Genomic DNA, 23,150 nt, shown 5'->3' with positions numbered 1-23,150 from the left:
TCCGATTTTGCTAATTTTTATTAAGCATACATGCAGTAATAGGAGTAACGTTCCTGCCAAATTTCATCATGATATCTTCAACGACTGCCAAATTACAGCTTGCAAAAGTTTTACATTACCCTCTTTTAAAAGTGGGCGGTGCCACGCCCATTGTCCAAAATTTTACTAATTTTCTATTCTGTGTCATAAGTTCAACTCACCTACCAAGCTTCATCACTCTATTCGTCTTTGGTAATAAATTATCGCAGTTTTTCGGTTTTTCGAAATTTTCGATATCGAAAAAGTGGGCGTGGTTATAGTCCGATATTGTTCATTTTAAATAGCGATCTGAGATGAGTGCGATCTGAGAGAGGAACCTACATACCAAATTTCATCAAAATACCTCAAAATTTACTCAAGTTATCGTGTTAACGGGCGGACGGACGGACGGACATGGCTCAATCAAATTATTTTCGATCCTGATGATTTTGATATATGGAAGTCTATATCTATCTCGATTCCTTTATACCTGTACAACCAACCGTTATCCAATCAAAGTTAATATACTCTGTGAGCTCTGCTCAACTGAGTATAAAAAGCTTGCGTACTAATGCTTAACAAAAAGGTCGGCAGTTAAGAAAACGTCCAAAAATGTCGGGAGAGGTACAAGATTTTTCTTGTCAGGAGCTTTGGGCAAAAAACAATTGCACATTATGTTGTTGTTCTTTTATTCTTCATATAAAAAATTTATATTTTTTCTATCATGATTTAAAATAAATATAATGTAATTAGTTCATGGCCTAGCTTCTATCATTAAAAAGAGAGGAATGTGGACTCATGACGGGTATTCTGACTGGACACTGCCTTCTGGCGTCACATGATTTAAATTAGGCTTGGTCAGTGATAGCAGATGTAGGAAGTGCGGACTGGAGGAGGAAACGATCGAGCACGTTCGGTGCTCTTGCCCTGCGCTTGCCAGGCTAAGACTCCAGCTATTAGGAGTGATACAGCTGTCAGATCTAGAAGCAGCAAGTGGCTTAAGTCCTAGGAAGCTTCTAGTATTTGCCAAGAGGACGGAGTTATTTTATAACATTGGTCCTGGTTTTTGACAGGGTTTTTCAGTTTGGTCGTTAAAACAAACTTCTGGTAACACTACGGACTTATTCAGTCTATGTGAGGTCCTCATGGACCGGCCAGTTCAACCTAACCTAGTTCATGGCCTTAATAATTTGTTTACAGCCTTAAAGTAAAAAATTATGGGTGTCGAGTGAAACAAATTTGTTAAATATCGGATCGGACGAAGGGTGTGCTGTCATAAATTTTCCACAAAAGCAAAAATAGATATCAGGTTCACAACGTTGTTGTTGTATTTGCAAGTTAAATTTCTTTCAAGAACTGTATCAGGCTTCATCGGAACGCAACTATTAATACTGAATTCTTTTCGAGTGTGAAACCACAAATGTTATCACTGATAATGGCATAATTGATAAGAAACTACTAGTGAAACATATCGATGACTTCTTGTGGTAATTAAACTTCCTACAATCAGCTCCGAGCGGCGGTACGGTGATGATGCGTACGCAGAGGCGTCGAGCCATTCTCATTATCTTCGTAATAATTTCATTTATATATCTGCTGTACATTGGTGCATTAAGATTTGTAAGTTTGAGAGTTTGATAAATTATACATTTTGAAAATATTTGTCGTCAAAATAGTGACATCTCTATTTAGCGTCTGAAAATTGATGGTAAAACTGAAATAGTGAAAAATGATGTTTCAAAGTGCACTCAAATATATCTGAGAGGGTATACCAACAAGCAAACATACATACATACATACTTACTGAGTATTTGATTTTCCGCGAATATTTACTTATGGTGCGCACATGTGAAGTGGGCGTCTGGTGGCAGCCGGCGCGCCACTCGACCATCACGCCAAACGTTGTGATCCAATTCTTTTTTTTTAACAATTTTGGTATGGAAATATGAATTAATACTTATGTTTTTATGTATGCAAGTTCTTAAAAAAAGTGAAATTAAAGATAAATAAGAAAGGCGCAGTGGTGATTTTGTTTCAAAGACAGCTGGTAAGGCATCAAAATGCTGAAATGTAGTAATTCTAAGAATATACTAAGTGGCAACACATAGAGAGAAACTCTATGAAAACAAGTAAGGAAGGCTAAGCTCGTGTGTAACCGAACATTATATACTCAGCTGCTAAATTACAGGTTCTTTTAAAAGTGGGCGGTGATACGCCCATTGTCCAAAATTTTACTAATTTTCTATTCTGCGTCATAAGGTCAACCCACCTACTAAGTTTCATCGCTTTATCCATCTTTGGTAATGAATTATCGCCCTTTTTGTGTTTACCGAAATTTTCGGTATCGTAAAAGTGGGCGTGGTTATAGTCCGATTTCGTTCATTTTAAATAGCGATCTAAGATGAGTGCCCAGGAACTTACGTACCAAATTTCGTTAAGATACCTCAAAATTTAGTCAAGTTATCGTGTAATTTTGTGTTATCGAACAAAGTGGCAAGTTTTAACTCTAATAAACTCTTAATGAAGTTTAAACTTACATTGGAAAACCGGGCATAAGAGTTTCCGTTACAGAAAATTCCACAGTGTTTGGTCTTGCACCCAGTAACCAGTATATTCTCCACCAAGGATCCCGAAATGATTTTAAAAAAATTTTGTTCTCTCCCGAAATGGTTTTTAAACAGTATCGACATGATACAGAAGTTGTCCCGAAATGTTACCAGAAAAAGTCTCAAAGCGATCCTGAAATGATTCTGCAACTCTACCGAAATGGTTTCGAAACAGTGTCAAAAATATCCTGAAGTTGCCACACAGTTATACCTTAAATAATTTCGAAGCGATCCTGAATTGTTTTAAATTGGTGCTGATATAGTCTCGAAATCATTCGGAAAATAATCCAGAAACGATGCTGCAATAGCCGCAAAATTTCACGAAATATTTTCGAAATTATCCTTAAAATAGCTCTGAAGTGTTCCTGAAGTTATACCGAAATATTCACAAAACAGTGTCGAGAGGGCGCAGAAATGGTCCTAGAACATACGATACAATTTTCCTTTCAAAATTTTATCAAATCATGTCCATTCGTTACGCACGAACAAGGGTTATAAGTTCATAAACACACGGAATTTTAACGACAAGTGCCGTTTTTACTGGTCTTTTTTCTATTAGCGCATTTTTATGGATACGTTTCTTTTACTACTTCTCACGTGAAGGCCTTCACATGGCCCAGGCGTGTTCCTCAAACTGCTTTAAATTCCCAACCACCGGTCCCTTAAGCTTTGATGACAGATTGTATTTTTGAATCATATAAAAATTTAATCTGGGTCCAACTTGCAACCTTTCGGAATATCTTCTGAACCAATTCGAAAAAATTTCGGATTTACTGCGGAACCGTTACGATGTTTCTTGGAGAAATTTTGGCATTGTTTACGGTATAACTTCAACATAATTTAATTATCATGTCAGGGACAGTTCAAATTACTGTCGGTTAGTCGTATGCCCCAAAAACTTCACGACGGATAAATAAATCCGAAATGGTCCGGAAGTGGGGCGAACTCCACACTAGGCTCGTGCGACCGCAAAAACAATTGTTTTTTGATCAAGAACTTATTTCGAATACGTTCTCGAATAGTCCCAAAAGTTTGCGCTATGGATAAGACGTTCGAGAAATGATCGAATCACAACCTTACATATGTTCCCATTCCATCCTTGTTCTCCATAAAATTCTACGGCTTCTGTTTAGTAAGTTTAGGTGAAACTTGTGTCCATTATGAATGTCCTCGGTAAGTGTTCACTAGGGGAACATTCATCTAAATAGATAAATATTTCCTATTCAGTCTTCAATAAACCACTTGCTTTTTATTATGAACTTAAGAAGTAGCACTCACCGGTTTGTCTAGAAACCGCGCCCCAGAAGTCTGAGCCGTCGCATTTGCAGCGTGGATAAGGGCAGAGGAAGTGATTAGTTGACTCCTCTCCATTCTCATCATGAAAGCCTACTTCTGGGTATAGGAATGTTAAAATACAAACCACCGAACTCTCATCAACAATGACGTTATTTGTTTGTGTTCTAAGTGGTTCAGTAAAATTAGTATTGGCAAAAAGCATAAAACTCATTACGAGCACTCAGCTAGCGCAGCAGGGCCTTATTACTGAGATGTGTATGTATATTCTTTTATAAATTTTTGAAAAACCTTTTATTATTTATTTTCATATTTTTCATTTCTCCAAAGCTCTTTGTCCGCCTAAAAATAGTAACACATCATGCAAATTGCTCAACGAAATTCGAATAAAAATTAAAAATATGCCACATTAGCCAGTTGGACGGGCTCGGGTTTGTGCTTTGACAGTACGCAGCAGCATGGAGCGTGAAAGACTTCGAAGATCAGCTGAGATTTTTCGATTTATTTTGTGCTGTGTGTGTAGTGTAGTGCTAGTGGATTTGAAATGACAAGAAAAAATCTTGATGAGAGTGTGGTGTTGTGTCTTTTCATCAATAAAAAAACATCAACAAAACTATGTATTGATCAACAAGTGATTTCTGGAAGTGCTAATTTGTGATAAATTCCATAGATTTGTTTATGCAACTGCAAAGTTTTAAGGAGGATTTTTCTTTCCATGTGTACCTTTTGTTAATAGCTTTTTAATGGGATTAGTGAAAGATTGATGGGCTTATTTCCTAGCTAGGTTAAACTTTTAGGGAATGAAGGTCAAAAGAGCTGCTTATATGTATGTATCAGATTTCGGGATCTTTGAGGACAACGTGATCTTTGACTGTGTTTTCGTGAATCCTTGAGTGGTGGTGCAATCTCCTGTTAACGAGGCTAAGCAAACAGCTACAGTCGCAGCTTATTGCAATCTCTAATACTACTAAGTCGCATCACCGATCAAAGGCACCTTGATTCATATTATCGCATCTACTTAATTGTTTCTTTGACAAGAGCTGTGATCATGTGATTGGGTGACTGTAAATATTGGTATGCGTGATTTCTAACGTGATGCAGATAGATGCCTTCATAGAGAGTCACGGTGATCATTCAGTCGGTGTCACAAATTAGCAGGTACATGACTATTTGTAAATTAATGCACAGAAAGTATGCCGAGGTTGCGCGACTAACATTTGAAGCACGTTTGCATTTCAATCCCTCAGAATACGCTTTACCGATCATATTTTGCGGAAGAAGTGATGAATGCTCTTGACCAAATTCGGTCATGTTCAGCTCGTCTTAGTTGGGTGGAGGAACATAAATTCCTTTGATATCACATAGTTTTTGACCAGTTATTTATCGAGGCTTGCGGAACTCTGTGTGGTAAGTAGTACATGCGAAATGTGCTCTCACTGCTCGGTTAGATCCAATATTATTCTCAATGAGTGAGAATCGAGCAAAGATATTGTCAACTAAGTGTCCCGTGAAAATTTTTCAGCGGCAAACATCCCTTTTCCTGCTGTGAATTTGGTTCAAGTTTTTTTGACTAGTAGCCATCTAAGTAGCTTGAGCTGTCTTTGTAGGAGCAGACATATGTTATGATGAAGAAGCTCGTCTTGATGCACATCACGGCGAGATGCTCGTTTCCAAACATGAACATCAGTAATTGGCATCGAAGTCTCTTTCCCACAACGAAACCAACACCTTGGCTCCCAATTGAGCATTTGTCCATATAACCACTTTTGTAGCCGTCGCAAGGCTCTTTTGTTTATGTGCCTTCCTTCGAGCATTTTCCTTATAATCGTATCTGTTAAACGTTTGCCGCGATCGTCATCAGAAATAAGATTACTCATTTGAGGTTTGTGAACTAGGATTTTTGATGGTGGGGGTTTTTTCGTGCAGATCACAAGCTCAGCATACAATCCGATTACGGTACATAGATTAAATTCTCTTACGAGAGGAATGCCTTTAACTTTGTTGTAAATATATACCTTGTCCGCTGTCGTAGATACGCAAAGTACCCTCTAATCCTATGTTCGTATACTCGAGCTATGACGCTGCAGTATGAGCAGTACATCCTTCTTAGTTACGGCGGAATCTCAGTTCTATGCATCTGCACAAACTGATTGTTACGATCAATTATCGCCACAATCAGGGACTGCTACGCTGCGTCGTTCATTAGGCCGGAGAAAGCCGGCGTCGCAGCCATATCTCCCTTTGGACTCTTCCAGAAACCACGAGTCTTGACGCCACCTCCCTTTGATTTATCAACCGCTTCATGCGTCCTCGTCGCTATTAATAGCTTATTACCACTATTATTTTATAAATCGAGGATGTTGCTTCCTTGCTTTGGGGACTTCTCCGTACCTCAGCTTTAGACCTACATGTATTACCGATGCAGCTAGCATGCCTCACTGCCATGGAAATGGTTTCTTGCTGAGGCAGGCTTATCGCCACCGGCCGATTACTTCGTCTTCATTCCGACCGAAGTCTTTTCCGACTCAACGCTTTCATCTTCCTTGCGTGACGCTCCAAAATATCCTCTCTACGCGTTTTAATCTTCATTTTAAACCTTTCTCTTTAACCGCGAAAAACTCATATGTAGCTCGCGAAAATTGGCTTTAACAGCGAGTGTCTGTAGATAACGTGGGAACTATGCTCATTAGACTGGGTCGATTTATTAACCGATATTACGCCATCGATTTTTCGATAGGATTTGGGCTCATTTGATTGTAAAATTTTCATGTATATCCTGTCCGACCCAAAAATGTCCGCTAAAAACGTTGTCGATAACAGTTTTTTGAAAAAAAAAATATATATATATTTTACATATGAAAATGTTTTAGTAGGTCATGCAAAAAAGCTTAAAAATCAAAGTCGAAAAAAAGTCAAAAAAAATTAAATTTCGCTGGCTCGAAAATAATTTTTTTGGTTATGCGTAGTGGAACTATTTTTCCTGAGCCCAAATCCTATCGAAAAATCGATGGCGCGATATCGGTTAACTTTTGTCCCTACAAATCGACCCACCCTAATGCTCATACATTCTGAATACACACCCCAATAAAGGTGAATTCCATCGTACATATTTTTCATTTAAAATTAGTCCATGCACATGCTGGTTTCCGTTCAGTAGCACAATACTAATAATCAATAAATATTAAAAACAAAAACAAAAAAATGTGTATTGTCTTTACACGCAACAACGACAATGCAACAACAACAAAGAATAGCACACCACAAAACAAATAACCATTGAAATAGCATAAACTCATATACTTCTAAGGCCACAGAAAAGCATCAACCAATTTAATAGTAACGTCCGTGAGAAAAGTGACAGCTTTGCTTTTTGTTCAACTGTCAAGTCCAGGAATATAACGGTACGAATAAGACAAGTGTGATAGATCATCAGTTAAATAACTGACACGCGCACGATATGTAGCATATGCACAGGCGTACGAGGTTGAAAATCAAAAGAGATATATAAATAAACTAAAAAAGATGTTAGTGTAACTGTGAGATAAAAAAAAAATGATATCTAAATTTCTTGGAAATATATCATTTAACTGCTTTTAATAGTCAAGTGTATTCCAATATTAAATTTAAAAAAATGCTCTCCAGAAATGACAACAAAGCACAAATTGTGTACTTTCTGTTATCGGGTGCAGTGGCTTTGGCTATTATCATATTGGCCTATCTCTCCGTGCGCACAACACTTGTAAGCCGAATATTTTTATATGCCTACACGGAATAGGGCAGCTTTTACCATTTCTATTTAAGCTAAAAAATAAATGTATCGATAAATATGAATGGATAGTCAATCGGTAATTCATCAATTTTCCTTTTCTGCTTATTTTAGGATACAAAGTTACGAGAAGAGCTCGGCTTTCTACAAAAGTCATACTTTTACGTTAAACCAACACAAACATGGGAATACAACAACTCTTGGCGACAAATTGGAAATAAAGCGAATCATTTGATCTACTCTGCTTATTTCGATAACCGATTGGATGTCCTTGGTGAGTATTTATGTTTAGAGTAAGTTACATTAATAGCACCGAACAATAACGACTCTCTCAAAAGCGCCTATGCTATGTTTGCCGTTTGGCAACAAGTTACCCCAGCTACCGCTGATTCATGATAACTAACGCCAATTGGAAGAAGCACTAAGGGAGATCAGGTTTTTCTTCACCTGCCTCTCCCAACTCAGTGAACGCATCCCATTTCCTCTGCTTTCAACATTCTTTCTCGGCGGGATCGTCTTCGTCCATTTGCGTAACATAACCTAACCAGCTCATGAAGCTCATAGAGTTCATCATTATAGTTTCAGGTAATAAGTCGCTGTCATTAAAATTAACAAAGAAGGAGAATAGTAGATCAATTAAGTTATGGGATCCAACAACCGCCTATACAGCATAAATGATCATCGTTGATTCGAAAGGTTTGCTAATATCGGCACCTTTTGAAACGTAGGGGTAAATTTGTGTAGCCGAAGCCTTGAATAAAAAAATGTTTCTTAATGTAATTGCTGCAGCCAGTCTACTACCAGTCTACGAGGATAAAAGCTGCTATTTTTTTAAAACAGTAGGTATTGCGAATGAACACAGTAGAAGCAGCCTCAAATAAGGAGCGCACCATTTATCCAAACTAAATATTGCTATAAAATTTGCCAACGACTGGTAAGATGCGGTCTTTCAGACCTACCCTAATCCTTTGTTGGTTTTGCTGTAAGGAAATAGACAGGCATGGTACCTCGCGAACCAATGCGAGTAAATGATAAAGTTTGGTACGGGAAAAATCAATTTTCCAATTTGCATCGAGTAAGTCCTGGTCGATATATTTACACCCCCTCGTCGCAAAGTCTAGGGGGCTGAGCATAGAGTGATGGCATGATTAAACCTCATTGTCCTTTTTAAAGCTAACACAGCTGGGGCTGCCAGAGACATCAACGGTTATCAAGGCATTCAATAAGTCCTCACCAATGTTGGTATGTTGTGAATGAAGTGATGGGATGATTGTCATTTAAACAACTAACAAAGTTGGAGCTGGCCAATATATTAAGTCGCCCACCTGGACTCCCATTAGGCAGTGCTTTGCTGAAATTTCGATTAGTACGAATCGATGAACTTTAGTAAATCCCCATAATTTCGCCGAGCGCTTGGAGTCAAAAACTCACCATAGCCAACTCGACACATGGCAAGAGAGGTTGTTAGCTCAGCACTTGCTTAGCAGACTTTAGGCTCGTAGAAGCAGTGAGCAAGTAGCCAACGACCTTCAAAACTTTCGACGAGCGGTAACGATCAGTTTTCAAATGCCTTTACGGCCAGGTAAACAGCGCCACAATCGCCAGGGACACCCTTTGCCCTTTCCACCTATATAATTTGTATGCAATTCGGTGTCACTGCCCTTGACCTCATCGTTGATGGTCGCCTGACTGTCTTTCTAATATGAAACTGCCTTTTAGTTAAAAGGGCGGATATAATTCATTTTCCGCATTCCAATTATGGACGACCTCCGCTGGAAGACGCTGTCGTTATTGAGTAGCCTAAACTTCCACCTACTATCAAACTTCTGACAAAGAAACTCATTTCTCTCACCCTGTCCCCTACATTAAGCTTCGAAAACAGCTTGCTATCATTAATAAACCTAAAGTATTTAACACTATTTTTTATTTTTTTATTTATTTATTTAACACTATCAGACAGACGAAACATCAAACGCTGTGTCTGGCCTTTCTCTTATATTAACATTACAATTATGGGTATTCTCCATATATTTCAGATGCCATCATCGACGATGCGACCAGAGTGCCAATAGGTTCATTGCGTATTATTGCGATCTTGCCGTTGCGGTTCAAGGACAGCATTACCTGCATCATTAGGTAGATACTTACATCAGCCATATACTTCAGTTTTTGGACATAGTATATATGTATACCTTTTATATCGCCTTATCCGACAGATACGAGAATTTCTTAGATGAGTTTGTTTCCCTCGGACGTGTGCAATCAATGAACGAGCATGATGAACAAAAATATGCCCCATATTCCATCCAATGTCCACTTTATGTGAAGCGTAATAGCACTATTATATATCTACCACAAGCGGTAGCAATTTCCTATCCAAGCAATCGATTGAGTCAGCTGAGTCCCACATTTGTGTCGATTAGGTAAAATATTGACGAATTAAACAAAAATATTTATTACGCACGCTGCCCACGAGGCGTATTATCATATACGCGTATTACACGCTGCGTATGTTTTGATGTCGTGCACAGTTGATTGAAGAGCTGCACACGAGTCGTAGTTACACGACGTATCTCGTACGCGTTATGATATTACGCTGCATGTGCAAGAAACCTTACCTAAATTTGTGTTCTCTTTTTTTTCGCTTCCAGCTATCCGCGCGATATTGAACAACAATTCATGCTCTCGCGCCCGATACTGTCCGTATGTGTGGGACCATTACAACAAAACTATACAGATGTTTTACGCATCGCCGAATTTATCGAAATGTATCGGATACTAGGCGCACGCCACTTTTACTTTTATCATCTCAAAGCTAGTGAGGATGTTCTACGTCTACTAAATTATTATCAACGTGAAGGTATTGCAGATATTTTTGCTTGGAACATACCAGCAGCACTGCTGCCCGACATACATTACGCCGGCATTATGGCACAAATAAATGATTGCGTCTATCGTTCGATGGTGGTCGATAATAATCGTTATGCAGCTGTAGTGGATTTAGATGAGATTCTCATTCCATTGAAACACAATTCATTGTTGAGTTTCTTACGTCAATGCGATGAGGGACGTACCTCCGCTTATGTCTTTCGCAATGTATTCTTCCATAAGTTGGATAGTAATGATACTTTCAGCTTACCAGCTCATACGCGTAACCGATTTTTGTATACTCAGCTGAAAGTGCGTCGTACACTTGAAATTTTGCCTGCACATCATCGCACCAAATGTATTGTGAATACGAAGTCTATTATAGAAATGGGCAATCATGAGGTATGGCGCAATGCACCTGGTTATTCGGAAACCATTTTGCCACAAACTGTTGGGCTTCTATTTCATTATCGTGAGCAGTGTATTAATTGTAAAGCCCAATTGATCGTGGATTTTACGGCTCGTCGTTTTGGTTCTTTGATATGGGATCGTGTGGATGAGACATGTGCGCAGATTTTTAAAGAACGTGGTTTATGTCCACTGAGTGATGCAGATGCAGCGGCAAAGAATGGGTGAATGCGATAGTTTTTCGTAGGGAAGACTTATTAATTTTAATATGTTAATATTTTTTATGTATAGTTCAGATAATTTGTTAGTTTTTTAAGGTATAATTCCGACGGATGTGTGAAAGGTAGCCCTATCTCGACAGCATCTGAGCGAATGGTTCCATCCGAGAATTCGTTTTCATAAACCTCCCTGCTCGGAGTTCGCTCAGTTGAGAATATAAAATTAAAAATAGGAAAGAGCATTCTTAAGCCGGTAACCGTGATTCGACGATATTTCACGTATCCATTGATATCTCTAAAACTAACTATAAGGAATATAGAGAATTGTACAGTACAAGTTTATACAAAAAAGCGCATCTGTATGTAATATATTTTTTTAATTAAATCCACTAATAAAATAAAAGTCCATCTTTAAAACATGGTAAGCGTTTTTCTTCCTGTTGCTTCGAAAATATATATTTTTAATAAGTCCTATGTAAAGACGCAAGTGCAATGAGCTTGAACTGCTGGCTGATTTTTCCATAAAGTTTGCATTTAAATAGCATCTAAAAGAATTTAGGAGAAACTAAGACCTTGGACTTGGAAACTAAGACTGCTCCAAATTGACCCGCTAGTCATTTGGTGTCAAAGGTGTTCCCATTATGTCACATAATTGCCTCGTACTCGATAAAGCAGTGTGTGGTCAAAACCTAACTTCAAATTCTGTGTTCATTTATTTCACAACCCGCTTTATAATTTCCCGTTGTGTAACATGCTGTGACGTTATAAATTGATAGAACGCCAATAGGCAACCAAAAAAATGTTTGAAAACTTTTAATGTCAAATTTGCCATAACGGTGGGCAATTGCCGTTTTCATTTATTTGTAATTTTAATTCTTACTTCGTAGTCAAAAGTAATGACAAACCCAATTGACGTTCAATGATAGTCCGATTTCATTAATATGACAAGGTTTGTGTAAAATAGAGATCTTGAACCGAATTATTAATGATTCAGAGAACAGAGAACTTCTTTCCCCTTTGAAAGTTGTATACCATACGGCCGGTGATCGCTGAGTCCGCGATTGATCAGTCGTGTTTGCTAGAGCGTTATATATAATTCATGTTTTTATAAGTCAGATCATTCGTTACAAGTGAAACATGTTAATAGTCTAGGTCGAAATATGGGAGTCTTAACACCACCAGACTCTTTACTTTTAAAGAAAGTCGGGATATCCTATTTATCTTTTTACGAAGAAAGTAAGGATATCCTTTTTACCATTTTACGAAAAAGGGAAGGTTTATCCGATTGATTTTGTTTTGTTGATTTTTGGCCAGGGTGGATAATTGATGTATATTGATTTGTTTGGCTGACTGATTTTCGTTCGACCTTCTTTGTGTGTCGATCAGTAAAAACCACACTCGCTTCGGAATGAACACACAGCACATACACATACATAAACATTCATTTTGACAATACCTGCTCATGTACCTACAAACTATAAATACAAGACAAACGAGAACAACAGATCGGAACGAAAATTTACACTGATGATTGCAGAACGCCGAAACCGGTTTGTCTCGAAACCAAATTTGACAACGGATGACGGAAAATCTTTCCTCGTACATCGAAAGTATATCCGGCTTCGATCGTCCTCACAACTCGCAATTTTGTAATCAATTCTCGGACAATTTTTTAAGAAATAGAAACAAAATTACAATAATTGTTTATTCGGAATACTTATTTGTCCCTAAAAATCAAATTTTGGAGAAAAAGCTCCCATTAATTCGAAATACAAGGGAAGATAAAAGAGTAAAACTTCACTTGGAGAATATATTGGGAAATGGAGTGAATATAAAAACTTATATTTGACAAGAGTCAGCCGTCTGCATAGACTGATAATTGTGACACTTAGTACCAAACAGACCAGATGATTTTGAAGGAATTTAATACATAATGGCATATGTAAAAAAAAATCAGTGGATCTTATCGAATTCAGCTCAACTGAAGCCAGATAAATGAGCATTATGTATTTCAAACATTTGCTTAGGCAATTTTGATTTACTCCAAATAGGTTTACGCCCACTAAATATGAACTTAGAACTAAATTCATACCACGCGCTCAGTTCTCGTCGGTAATACAACGCGTTTGGCAGAAGAATTTTGAAAATAAAAACTTTTGAAGTAATGTTGAAATTTCGCATAACGAAATCGGTAAAACCCGAAAATGTGAAGGTGAAAAAATTAAGATAAAAGTGGTTTTTGTGTTGAAGAAAAAAAACCAAAATAATTTATTTCAGGAAGATAAAATGCAGCTTGATGACAAACAATTGGTGCAGCTGATACGTGCAACGCCCGCGCGAAGTTCGCTTATTTTGGCGCTGAGTTGGTAATCTTGCAGCGAAATGAATTTCCTTGCAGATTTTAAAATTTGTGCAGAGTGTTCCAAAACAAATAAGATTTTGAAATGATGCACATAGTTATTCGAGTCACAAAATGATGCGTCCGGGATATTTTCCGCTCACTCTATATAAATTATTTAGACCAAGAAGATCTTTATGATCCACACTCCGAAGATTGTTGATATAGGTCAGTGGTGCACAAAGCGAGAAAAACTGCGAACAAAAACGACAAATTTTTAGTAGGAGACTTGAGAAAAAACTTGGGCATAGAATATACGCATGAGATGTTTACCGCTTGAACTATAAGCCATGGCGGAACGACACAAGGTGACAGCATGGAACAGCTGATTATAAACTTTTTTTATTTGATTTGATACATCAACTTTCGGCGCAGTACGATTTTGACATTTGTCCACCGAATTTACAAAAACAAAGTACATGGGATTTTTATTTATGTTTGTAGGTATGTCACCATGCTGCCACCTTGTATCATTCTGCCATGGTATAAGCGATAACTGATTCACTACTTGCTCTGCTGAATCTCAGTCTCTGCGCTTACACGACATGTACAGGTGAACGCCGAATAAATTTTCGAAGCTCTACGAAGCTCTTGAGTGCATAACCGATCTAAGCCAAATCAACTCATGGATAGAACGGTTTACAAAATAAATAACAAAGGGAGGTTCAATCGTTATGATGTATACGTACAATATCATTGGTGTAAGTCAAATAGACTCAGGGTTGAAACGCTGAAAAAACTGCTTCCAAAGCTGAGGGAGGGGGATCCCTTCGGCATTATTTTAAGTATCATATCGAGCCAACATCCGAATCGTTTCAAGAATATTTCGGAATCGTTGTAGATTAATGTCAAAACCACTTCGGGACTATTTTAGGTAACATTTTGGACAATATGTGGATCATTTGGAGACTAGTTCGAACATTTTTGGACTGTTAGAGGATCGCTTGCAAATTATTTTAGGTATACATTTTCAGTCTCCAAATGTTTCTGAAATTTTAACATAAAAAATATCTCCGAAGTTATCCTGTAACTCTCGTGGAAACTGCACCAAAATAGTTTCGAAATGATTTTTAAAGTGGTCCCAGAACGTTCACGAAATAGTCCCATAATGGTACAAGAATACAATTCCATTCCCTTTAAAATTTGATCGGAGTCCGTTACGCATGCACTAAGGTGGCACTTAGCTCTATATTAGTTGATAGGCCTAAGCATGCCCCCCCTTTACTGAATGTTATGATGTGGCCATCTTTAATTGATTGCTTTGGTAGGTCCTGAAAGGACGTTCTTGTTTTAATTTACGGCTTCCTACTATAGAAATCATTCCACAAATTTGTTGGAACACTTAAAATGTACACACTTTAAACTATCTGCCTATCAGTTCTCCACCAGCCGAGCGTTGCACCAAATGTGGGCATATAAACGAACGACCGCCAGTGAAGAAAACGAAGGCAACAAATACTGGCGTTGTACGTAGCAATAGTGGTGAGTAGAAAGTATCGAATAAACAAAATTGTTAAGAGTTCTCAATTAAAAGAAATCATCAAAAGTGAGGTTGAATAAATGCTGAAAGGGATATTGAGCGACCGGTCAACAATTTCAACTAACATTTTATTTTTGGTAGTAATAATACACGAAATATTAAAAATGTTAAAAAAAATAAATAAATAAGTAAACTCAACTATCAGTAAATTAACTGTACCAAATGTTGGAATTTTTTGTTAACGTAAACAATGGTGTATCGGTTAATGAAATTTTTTTGATTAGCGAAGTAGCTTATGTTTACTGGGTATCCGAGTATTCTGTCGTCAAGTTATCTCGAACCCTAATATAGAGGTTACAACTAAGGCGTCGAATCCCGAAGATATTTGGTGAACCCAGAATTTCGGGATTTGAAAGAAACCGATTTGAGAAAAAAAAACACAGCGCCGGTTAAAAAATCGTTATGCAACGCATATATTACAGTATGTACAGTAGTTTAACAAAAAAAATTTATTAGAAATATGTCTGTTTGCTTCGATATGGGATCATTGATATTTGTAACGTCTAAAGAAGACTGTATTTTATCAGTAAAGTGGGTTTCCTGTAGTTTGAAATTGAAACTAAAAAAGAAATGAACTAGTTAAAGATTTTTAAATTTGCGATATGAGGTCCTGAAGAAATCCCGAGATTTTTTAAATGTAATCTATTTAAAGATATTGTAAAGAATTTGCTGCAAATCCTCTTATTTGCCCTTTTGCTAAGTTCGTTTCCCTAAACTGTTGAATAAATAACTCCAATATTGAATAATGGAAAAATGGCCTTTATTAAAGTATTTCACAATAACACTTATACTTTGCAACTAGCTGGCTTAACAACCAAACTGATTGATAGCTCAAATGAAACTCTACTATTGCAGCCAGATTGCGTGCTTAATCAATAACTGCCTGATAGCTCAACTCAAACTGAACTCCAGCGCCTCTACATTTGCTGCCTTATATACTCTCTGATTTCAACGTTCGCATTTTCTAGGCGCTTCCAGAATCTACTAGTTGCCATCAGCTCTCAAACTTCTCAGCTGTAACTACAATTGCACGATTTTATAGCTTTTCTCATTGCATACTTTCAGGAGTATCTCAGATATATGCATGTGTTTGTGCATTGACTCTCCGCTGCTCGTATACGTACATGGTACATATGCCTAGACGCAATTATTGTTTCGTTTATGTAGATACATAATGATTGATCTATGAATGTGCATGATATCACTGTTTAGCATCGGCTTAGAGATAGCAGCACACCTTAGTTTTGCTAATATTCGTAACAATATTTAAATTTTCAGTAAGAGGTCCCGAAGAAATTCCGAAATTCTGGGATATTTTTAAGTGTAAAATGGCGTGGGAGGCCCACGATTCGGGATCCGGACTCCCGGGACTAAGGAGTTTTAGAAACTATTATTAATTGTCATTAAATTTTGTTCGATTTCTTGAAAGTGTAATTGACAGCGTTCCAGACAATAATTTTTATTTGGAGTAATATTAGAACTGAAGCTGTTTGGTAATACCGCATTTAAAATTTTAAATGAAAATACAAACTAAGACACTTTTTTCTTGCAAGTTTCATTCCGTAGACTTCAAATAACCCAAACACGCCCTCAAAAGAAACTTTCGTCTTTCTCAACTATCGACCAATGTATACCTATTATTAATAAACATAAACTTAGCTACAGTGTTTTCTCGTTGCTTGAACAATTGTGACTCCGGCGGTCGCTACTATGAACCTGTGTCAGCTTCCTATCTATATATATAAATAAGATGTGTGTTTGTATGCAGCTTATGAAACCCTAAACCACTCCGCCAATTTCATTCATATTTGCAGGATAGTTTCGCAGCAACTCGGAGAATATTCCTGTGAAGTTTATTTCCGAGAAGTGGACCAAGGGCCAATCTATTCGAGCAACTTCTATTCAAGGTTTCGATTTCCCTGAAATTTGGAATACAGGTGGTTCTTTGCCTAGATAAGTATTAACGGCACTTTTTCTTCCGGGACTGGGACTGGGACTAGGCCTGAGACTAGGATTAGGACTAGGACCAGACTGGGACTTAGACTGGGACTGGCACTGGGACCGGGCTGGGAGTGAGTGAATGATTGTCAAAAGGGTATTCATTAAAAAGAAAGATTGCAGAAAGGGCTACCAACATATCTTATATGTACATTTTACTATACAATAAGGCCCCAGGACCAGAAGGAGAACCAAATGAAGTTCTTAAAGAAATTGCAGTAGATAGGGGGTAATTGGCAAGCGAAAATGAGATCCGAAATCACCCTCACCATACCGGCCGTTATTGATGCTGGACACAGCCGAAACAAATTTGGAAAGGCTCATGAAGCCGCTTTTCGTAGACGCTATAAAACAAGCTGGAGCACCTGGGCAACGGAGCGTCAGCCCTGGAATATGGCATTATGTGGAAACAGAGATGTCTTCACAAGTGTAGGATCAGCACAACAAGGTAATACAGATGTAAGCGTGTTGTCCTTCTTATATCCTTAAGCCTTAAAAAAAAGTTTTCAACAGTGCGAGATGAGCGGACATGCTAGATCAGCGAGTCCTCTGCTACCTAGAGTGCATCATAAGAAGTTATCTCAATGATCGCATCTTTAAAATACCAATTTATATGGACCCTGGCGACCATGAAAGTCACATGCTGAGCAGCACAGAAATCAATTCTCGTTCCGGACCTATGAAACGTCAGCCATGTTAAAGTTTTCAGCCCAAAACACAGAAGAAGCACGCATAAAGTTCAATCAGATCACGATAAGCAGAAACAAAACGGAGTTGATACTCCTTACAAAAAGCAATTCAAGAAAGCAATTCAAAGAATATTGTCAAACATTTAAGAGTGGGGCTAGACTCCCGACTGACATACCGTGCACAAATTTAACATACAACTGAGAAGGCATCTTAACAGGTATCATTGCTAAGCAGGTGGATGGCAATAGAAAGCGAAAGGAAGTTGCTGATGGGCATCACCCTAACGACGTTACTGATGCTGATGGGCATCACCCTAACGACGTTACTGTACAGCTCCAAACTATAGGAAAACACACTTCAGAAGAAGAATCGCTATAAGCTTCTAACATCTGTACAACGAAGGGCTCCCTGTACTTGTATACCTAAAAAATACAGATTAAAAAATGCCGCATATCCTATGTACATTAACTGCAAATGCTGAACACACCTTCTTAAAATGTTCTCTATGGTGCTAGAATCGACAAATGCTCAACCAAAGAGTGCCAAATCACTGTCGATATTGTTACAGCAAATATTCTGAGTGTACCAGAATATTGGCATCAAATCAGCAACTTCGTAGAAACCACACTAAGGGCAAACTAGTTTAACCTGGATTTTTGAACAACATAAGGCTCTTAAGAAACAAGAAATATGGAGCTCCACACTGAAGTAATGCTAAAGCGGTGTCGAATTAGCGACGATTACAAAAAGGTAGCTTTTTAGATATTTTGAATGCAAACCCTGGAAAATAAACTACTATGCTCTGCGCCAAGGCAGAAATGTGGGTTACGAGTCATACCATTTTCGCCCCTGAAACATACCCTTACCGCAAAAATTATTCATGTCTGCAATTGTCTAAATAATGTAAAACAACATTTCAAAAGTTATTTAGCCATACTTAAGAATTAAAAAAATTTTGCGAATTTAAGCATCACAAAGCATGTAATTCGATGTTCTATCGAATAAATACTGCACAGCGAGTGGTGTCCATATGAAGAAGAAGACAATAGACCATTTTTGTATTTCCCTTATCTTTCTTTTGGTGCACTTAGTCAATCATCATTAAGTACTTTTAAAAATTCTCTACAAATAATCACATTCATATGTACGCAATCCTATATACTAATCATATATGTGTGTATGTATGAATATATTACTGGATATAATTTGAATTTTTTTAATAGAAACGCTTTATAATTAAATGCAAGGCAAATGAAAAAGAATGAGTCTATTGTTGATCTAATTTTTTTGCGTTTCTGTTGTTTGTTTATACATAAAGATGTTTGTACATGAAAAGAGTAAGCACATATGTATGCTGATTTCCATACGCACGCCCATCAGATGATCTGACACAATTTGAGTGATGTGACATCAAGCGTTGACAATCAAACGAGCAAACTAACATTAAGTTAAAATACAAACACCTAATTGATTTGGATTCGTTTACAGCCTTACTTAATAAGAAAATTTGTTTTAATTAATAACTCTTATGTGTATTAGTAATTAATTTATTTTTCAAATTAATTTATAAATTTCGTCTAGCAGAAAAACTTGTCGTTTTACCTGTCACCATTGGATTGTTCATCCATATATTCTCATTTGTTTCAGTTAAACAACTTGACACCAAATACCAAATCAAAGAAAAAAAAAAAAGATAGTACAACATTTTTTAGTACTTCCTGTATATCAATGGAACCGAAGATATTCAAATTGTAACATAACCACTCTAAAAATTTTTATGAGAAACAAATATTGAGCAATTCACAAGAACGTCGTATTCATGTAAAATTTTTTTAAGTTGTTTTCATGTTTTCCAATATAAAATTTGACTAAAGCATAGAACATACCTTGTGAATTGCCTATATATAATACTGTAACGAATTTTGGGAAATTCCTGATAATTATACACATTCTGCTAACGTTCGAATCGCTGAACTGTAGCATAAATAACTCCAATATTCAGTATTGCCAAATGGTCTTTATTTAGACTACTTTTGGGGTAGTAGAATTATACTTCACTTCACAATTATACTTCACTTCACAACTAATAGCGTGTTGAAATAAAACTGATTAGTAATTCCCTAGCTTACGGTGCATGTATACTCTCTGTTGCCTCGTTCGCATATATCTCCTAAGGTCTAGACGTTTTAGCCTTTAAAAGAGTTGTATCTCCTGCTTGGTTATTTATGTATATGCGTGTATATGTGTGAGTAACAACTTCTGCTCTTAACTGATGACTACATATGTGTATATGCGATAATTTCTTGCGTTAAGCTGCTGGTATGTGTGTGAAATACTCTTCGTCGCCTTTTATGTATGTATGTGTGTAAATGGCTTAATTTGATGTGTTCATGTACACAAGTGTGGCTTTGTTGTTGTGATTATTTACTAACAGCATAGCGATGCTAATATTCTCCACAATACCCTTAAATATTGCATGTCTCTGGGTTATCGGGAAGTTGCTTTGAACACGAAAGCAAAATTTTATATAATTTTCAAAATCCCTGAACCACCTAGCTCAATTTTTTTCCCCTGATGTAGCATTATCAAGGGGTTCTCAAGTATGTTCTTAGTTTCAAGAATCTAGCTCTCCGGAAAGTTCCTAAAATGGCGGCCGCAAGATTCCGCACGTTGTAAATGGACTTTCTAAATATCTCTAAGTATCCCGATCTCTGTACAATCTAGAAAACCCATTTATCCGAAATATTACAACGTAATAAAGCCCGAAGCAATCTTAAATGCTTCAGGTCACTGGGTTATCGGGAGGTTCCCTAAAATTTGAAAGCAAAATTTCCAAATTCGGAAATCGCCATTTGTAAACTTTGCAATTTTCTCTAATATCAATAACAAAATGTTTACCCTGATATTGCATCGTCTTCGGGTTTTAAAGTATGTTTTTAGTTTGAAGTATCTACCTCTACGGGAAATTACCCAAACAGCGGCCACAAGATTCCACATAAAGAGTAAAGCTATGTTCAAAGTTTCAGGTCACTGTGTCCGGAAGGAACTCGAAATAAAAAATTTCAACTTCGCACGTTTTTTAGAATTTTTAACATTCCTGGACTATCTAGAAAACATGTTTATTGAATTGTCATCGGGGTCCGATGTGTGCTTCAAGACTCTAGCTCTCCGGGAAGTTACACAAAAATGGATTGCAAAATTCTCCAATTTTGTGTGTAAGTTGGCGGAAAAACATAAAACGAAACTAATATAAAGGAACATAAAAAGTTATTTCGTTCTCGTTCCCGTTTTCATTGTGTAGGTAAAATGAAATTAAAAAAATAAAGTTAATATAAATTACGATTTGTCAACACTCTGGATTTCCCTTTATTTTCGTTTTTTACTCCTACTCGTTTTTTTAGAGCCCCATCTAATAGTAACAAATTACTTTGATCACGTTCAGTAGAGTTGCGTTGCCCGTCAGTTGCTGTGCTGCCTTGTCAAACCCTAAATTCACCAGCTCAGAAAGTCACCCATACGAATATATTCAACCAGATAGACAGACAAACAGCCGTAGTTAGAACAAACCAGCCGGTTAGTGAATCTGTCATACAGAATTTTGCTCTCCGATCGGATGTGAGCTTAAAAGTATTTTTATGTTAAGTCTCTTTGTTTTATTTTATTGTTAAGTGGAAGTAAATCGCTGCAGCGCACAGTGGTGCAAGTTTAATGAAATTTGTGTCATTAGAAACAGGTAGCAATGGGGTCACGATATTCGATTATTTCTCCCTCGATGCCGATATTTTCTACTCGATACTTTCATATTATATTTAAATATATATGTATATAGTCTCAACACGACTATAGCATTGTCAGGCTATAAAAAGGGCTAGTTATAGCACTTTTTTAAGGCTTTGTAGGTGAGTTAAAATGAATTTCAGGGGAAAATCTCTCGCAAGAAACATCTTTTTTTGAGAAACGTAATAGATCATGGACAAGGAGCTACGCAGAAACAGTGGCACTGTTCGCAGCGCTGCTATTGTAACAAGGTTCGAAATCTCACAAAATGAGTTAATTTTTGCTATTATCCTAAGACATATCTTTGCATAAATCTCATTTGTCGTGACGGAATTCTACACTTTCTTTATCTTATCCGAGCTTACATCTCATTTCTTAATTAATTCTATGGGATCATTTCCGCCTGTTACCAGTTATTGGCGAAATACTTTTACAAAAACATATTGGAAACACTTTCATAAGGCCATATTCCGCACTCGACTTCTCCCCACAAAAGGGAGAAAATCCTTATTATTTTCACTGGCTATTGGTAAAATAAAGTTAGAGCGCCAAATAAAATTGATTCGCAATTAACAGTTCTTAACCATACAAATCCTTAGGTCAGGATAAAATCTTCTCAGCTATGCTACAAAAGAACCTGTTCGCTGGTGACATCTTGAATGGAATGTATACTCCGGATGGAGTGTATAGACTGAATTATGATTTTCTAGATTGGAAAGGGACCAGAGTAATTTTTAAACCAAAGTTATACAAAAGGAGTTTGAAAAGCGCAAGGACTTCATACATATTAGCTTTAAAAGATTTTTCAAAAACTACTGGGTGTCCAACTTCACAGTAAGTTGGATACCTGGGGTCTACCAATGTTGAGCCCTAGCTTTAAAGCAAACAACTTACCCTGATTGCATTCTTGGATAATGTGGAAGTCTTAAAAAAAGTTCGAAAGGATGTAATGAAGAACGCTTTCAATGCCCTTGGTATTGAATATCCTACTTCGAAATGGAGAGGGTTCACTCTGCAGGTTAGTGGAGTCACAGCACTTTCCTTCGTAAAAAGGAACTTCACACGATGTCCTGTTCCCGCTACTCTCGTTCGTGTTGTAGAAAGCAAACTCTGTCAACTCAATCCCAATGGTGTTAAGGTAATGGTATAGGCGTGTGATGTAGTAATACTGGTATGAGGTTGTTGCATCGACATCAGCGGGATCATGCAAGGATCATTGAGAAGGCTGTGAAGTTGGGTGGAGACTACAGGGATGAACGTTCACCATTCAAAGCTGGAAGAAATGCTCTTCACCACTTGTAGAAATAACTCAAATTTTAACCTACCTTCTTTTCATAGGCAAGAGCTAAATGTTGCTGATATATACCTAAGCTTTACTGGATTCCAAACACAGAGTCAATAGATCTCCGGGCGGATTTCAGGCTCACAAGGCAGCACCAATAACATCATGACTGGTTGGTCAGCGTAAGGAGTGAAGCATGAATGGGGAGCAGATATCGCTTTTCTCTGATTTGGACATCATGATATTATATGATGAAGATTAGTTGCGGGACTCATCTGGAAATGGGTT

The 23,150-nt window shown here is 37.3% G+C and overlaps 1 protein-coding gene across 10 annotated transcripts; it reads left to right on the top strand.

The window, feature by feature from the left end:
• Positions 1–1,544: 1,544 nt before the first annotated feature.
• LOC137246927 (uncharacterized) lies at positions 1,545–11,588 on the top strand. 10 transcript variants are annotated; one of them, XM_067777964.1, is made up of 6 exons: positions 4,248–4,363; positions 7,045–7,656; positions 7,798–7,957; positions 9,720–9,819; positions 9,900–10,106; positions 10,335–11,588. In XM_067777964.1, exons 2-6 carry the CDS (start codon positions 7,549–7,551, stop codon positions 11,185–11,187), a joined length of 1,428 nt encoding a protein of 475 aa, XP_067634065.1. In that variant the 5' UTR covers positions 4,248–4,363; positions 7,045–7,548; the 3' UTR covers positions 11,188–11,588. The 10 variants fall into 10 exon arrangements, with proteins under 10 accessions (XP_067634068.1, XP_067634065.1, XP_067634064.1 ...); XM_067777963.1 differs by having other exon boundaries at positions 4,275–4,430; XM_067777965.1 differs by having other exon boundaries at positions 4,275–4,534; positions 7,167–7,656.
• Positions 11,589–23,150: the final 11,562 nt, after the last annotated feature.

Source organism: Eurosta solidaginis, chromosome 3, assembly GCF_040869045.1.
Source record: "Eurosta solidaginis isolate ZX-2024a chromosome 3, ASM4086904v1, whole genome shotgun sequence".
In the NCBI taxonomy this organism is placed as follows: Eukaryota; Metazoa; Arthropoda; class Insecta; order Diptera; family Tephritidae; genus Eurosta; species Eurosta solidaginis.
Note: the sequence above shows the minus strand (reverse complement) of the source record. Positions and strands in the feature narration are given on the sequence as shown.

What these genes read in the sequence shown, in the direction of transcription:
- LOC137246927 (XM_067777964.1), top strand. Translation starts at nt 7,549, where the DNA reads ATGCTCTCCAGAAATGACAACAAAGCACAAATTGTGTACTTTCTGTTA. An exon ending in TCTCCGTGCGCACAACACTT is followed by an intron (nt 7,657 to 7,797) that starts GTAAGCCGAATA and finishes TGCTTATTTTAG; the next exon opens with GATACAAAGTTACGAGAAGA. An exon ending in TAACCGATTGGATGTCCTTG is followed by an intron (nt 7,958 to 9,719) that starts GTGAGTATTTAT and finishes CATATATTTCAG; the next exon opens with ATGCCATCATCGACGATGCG.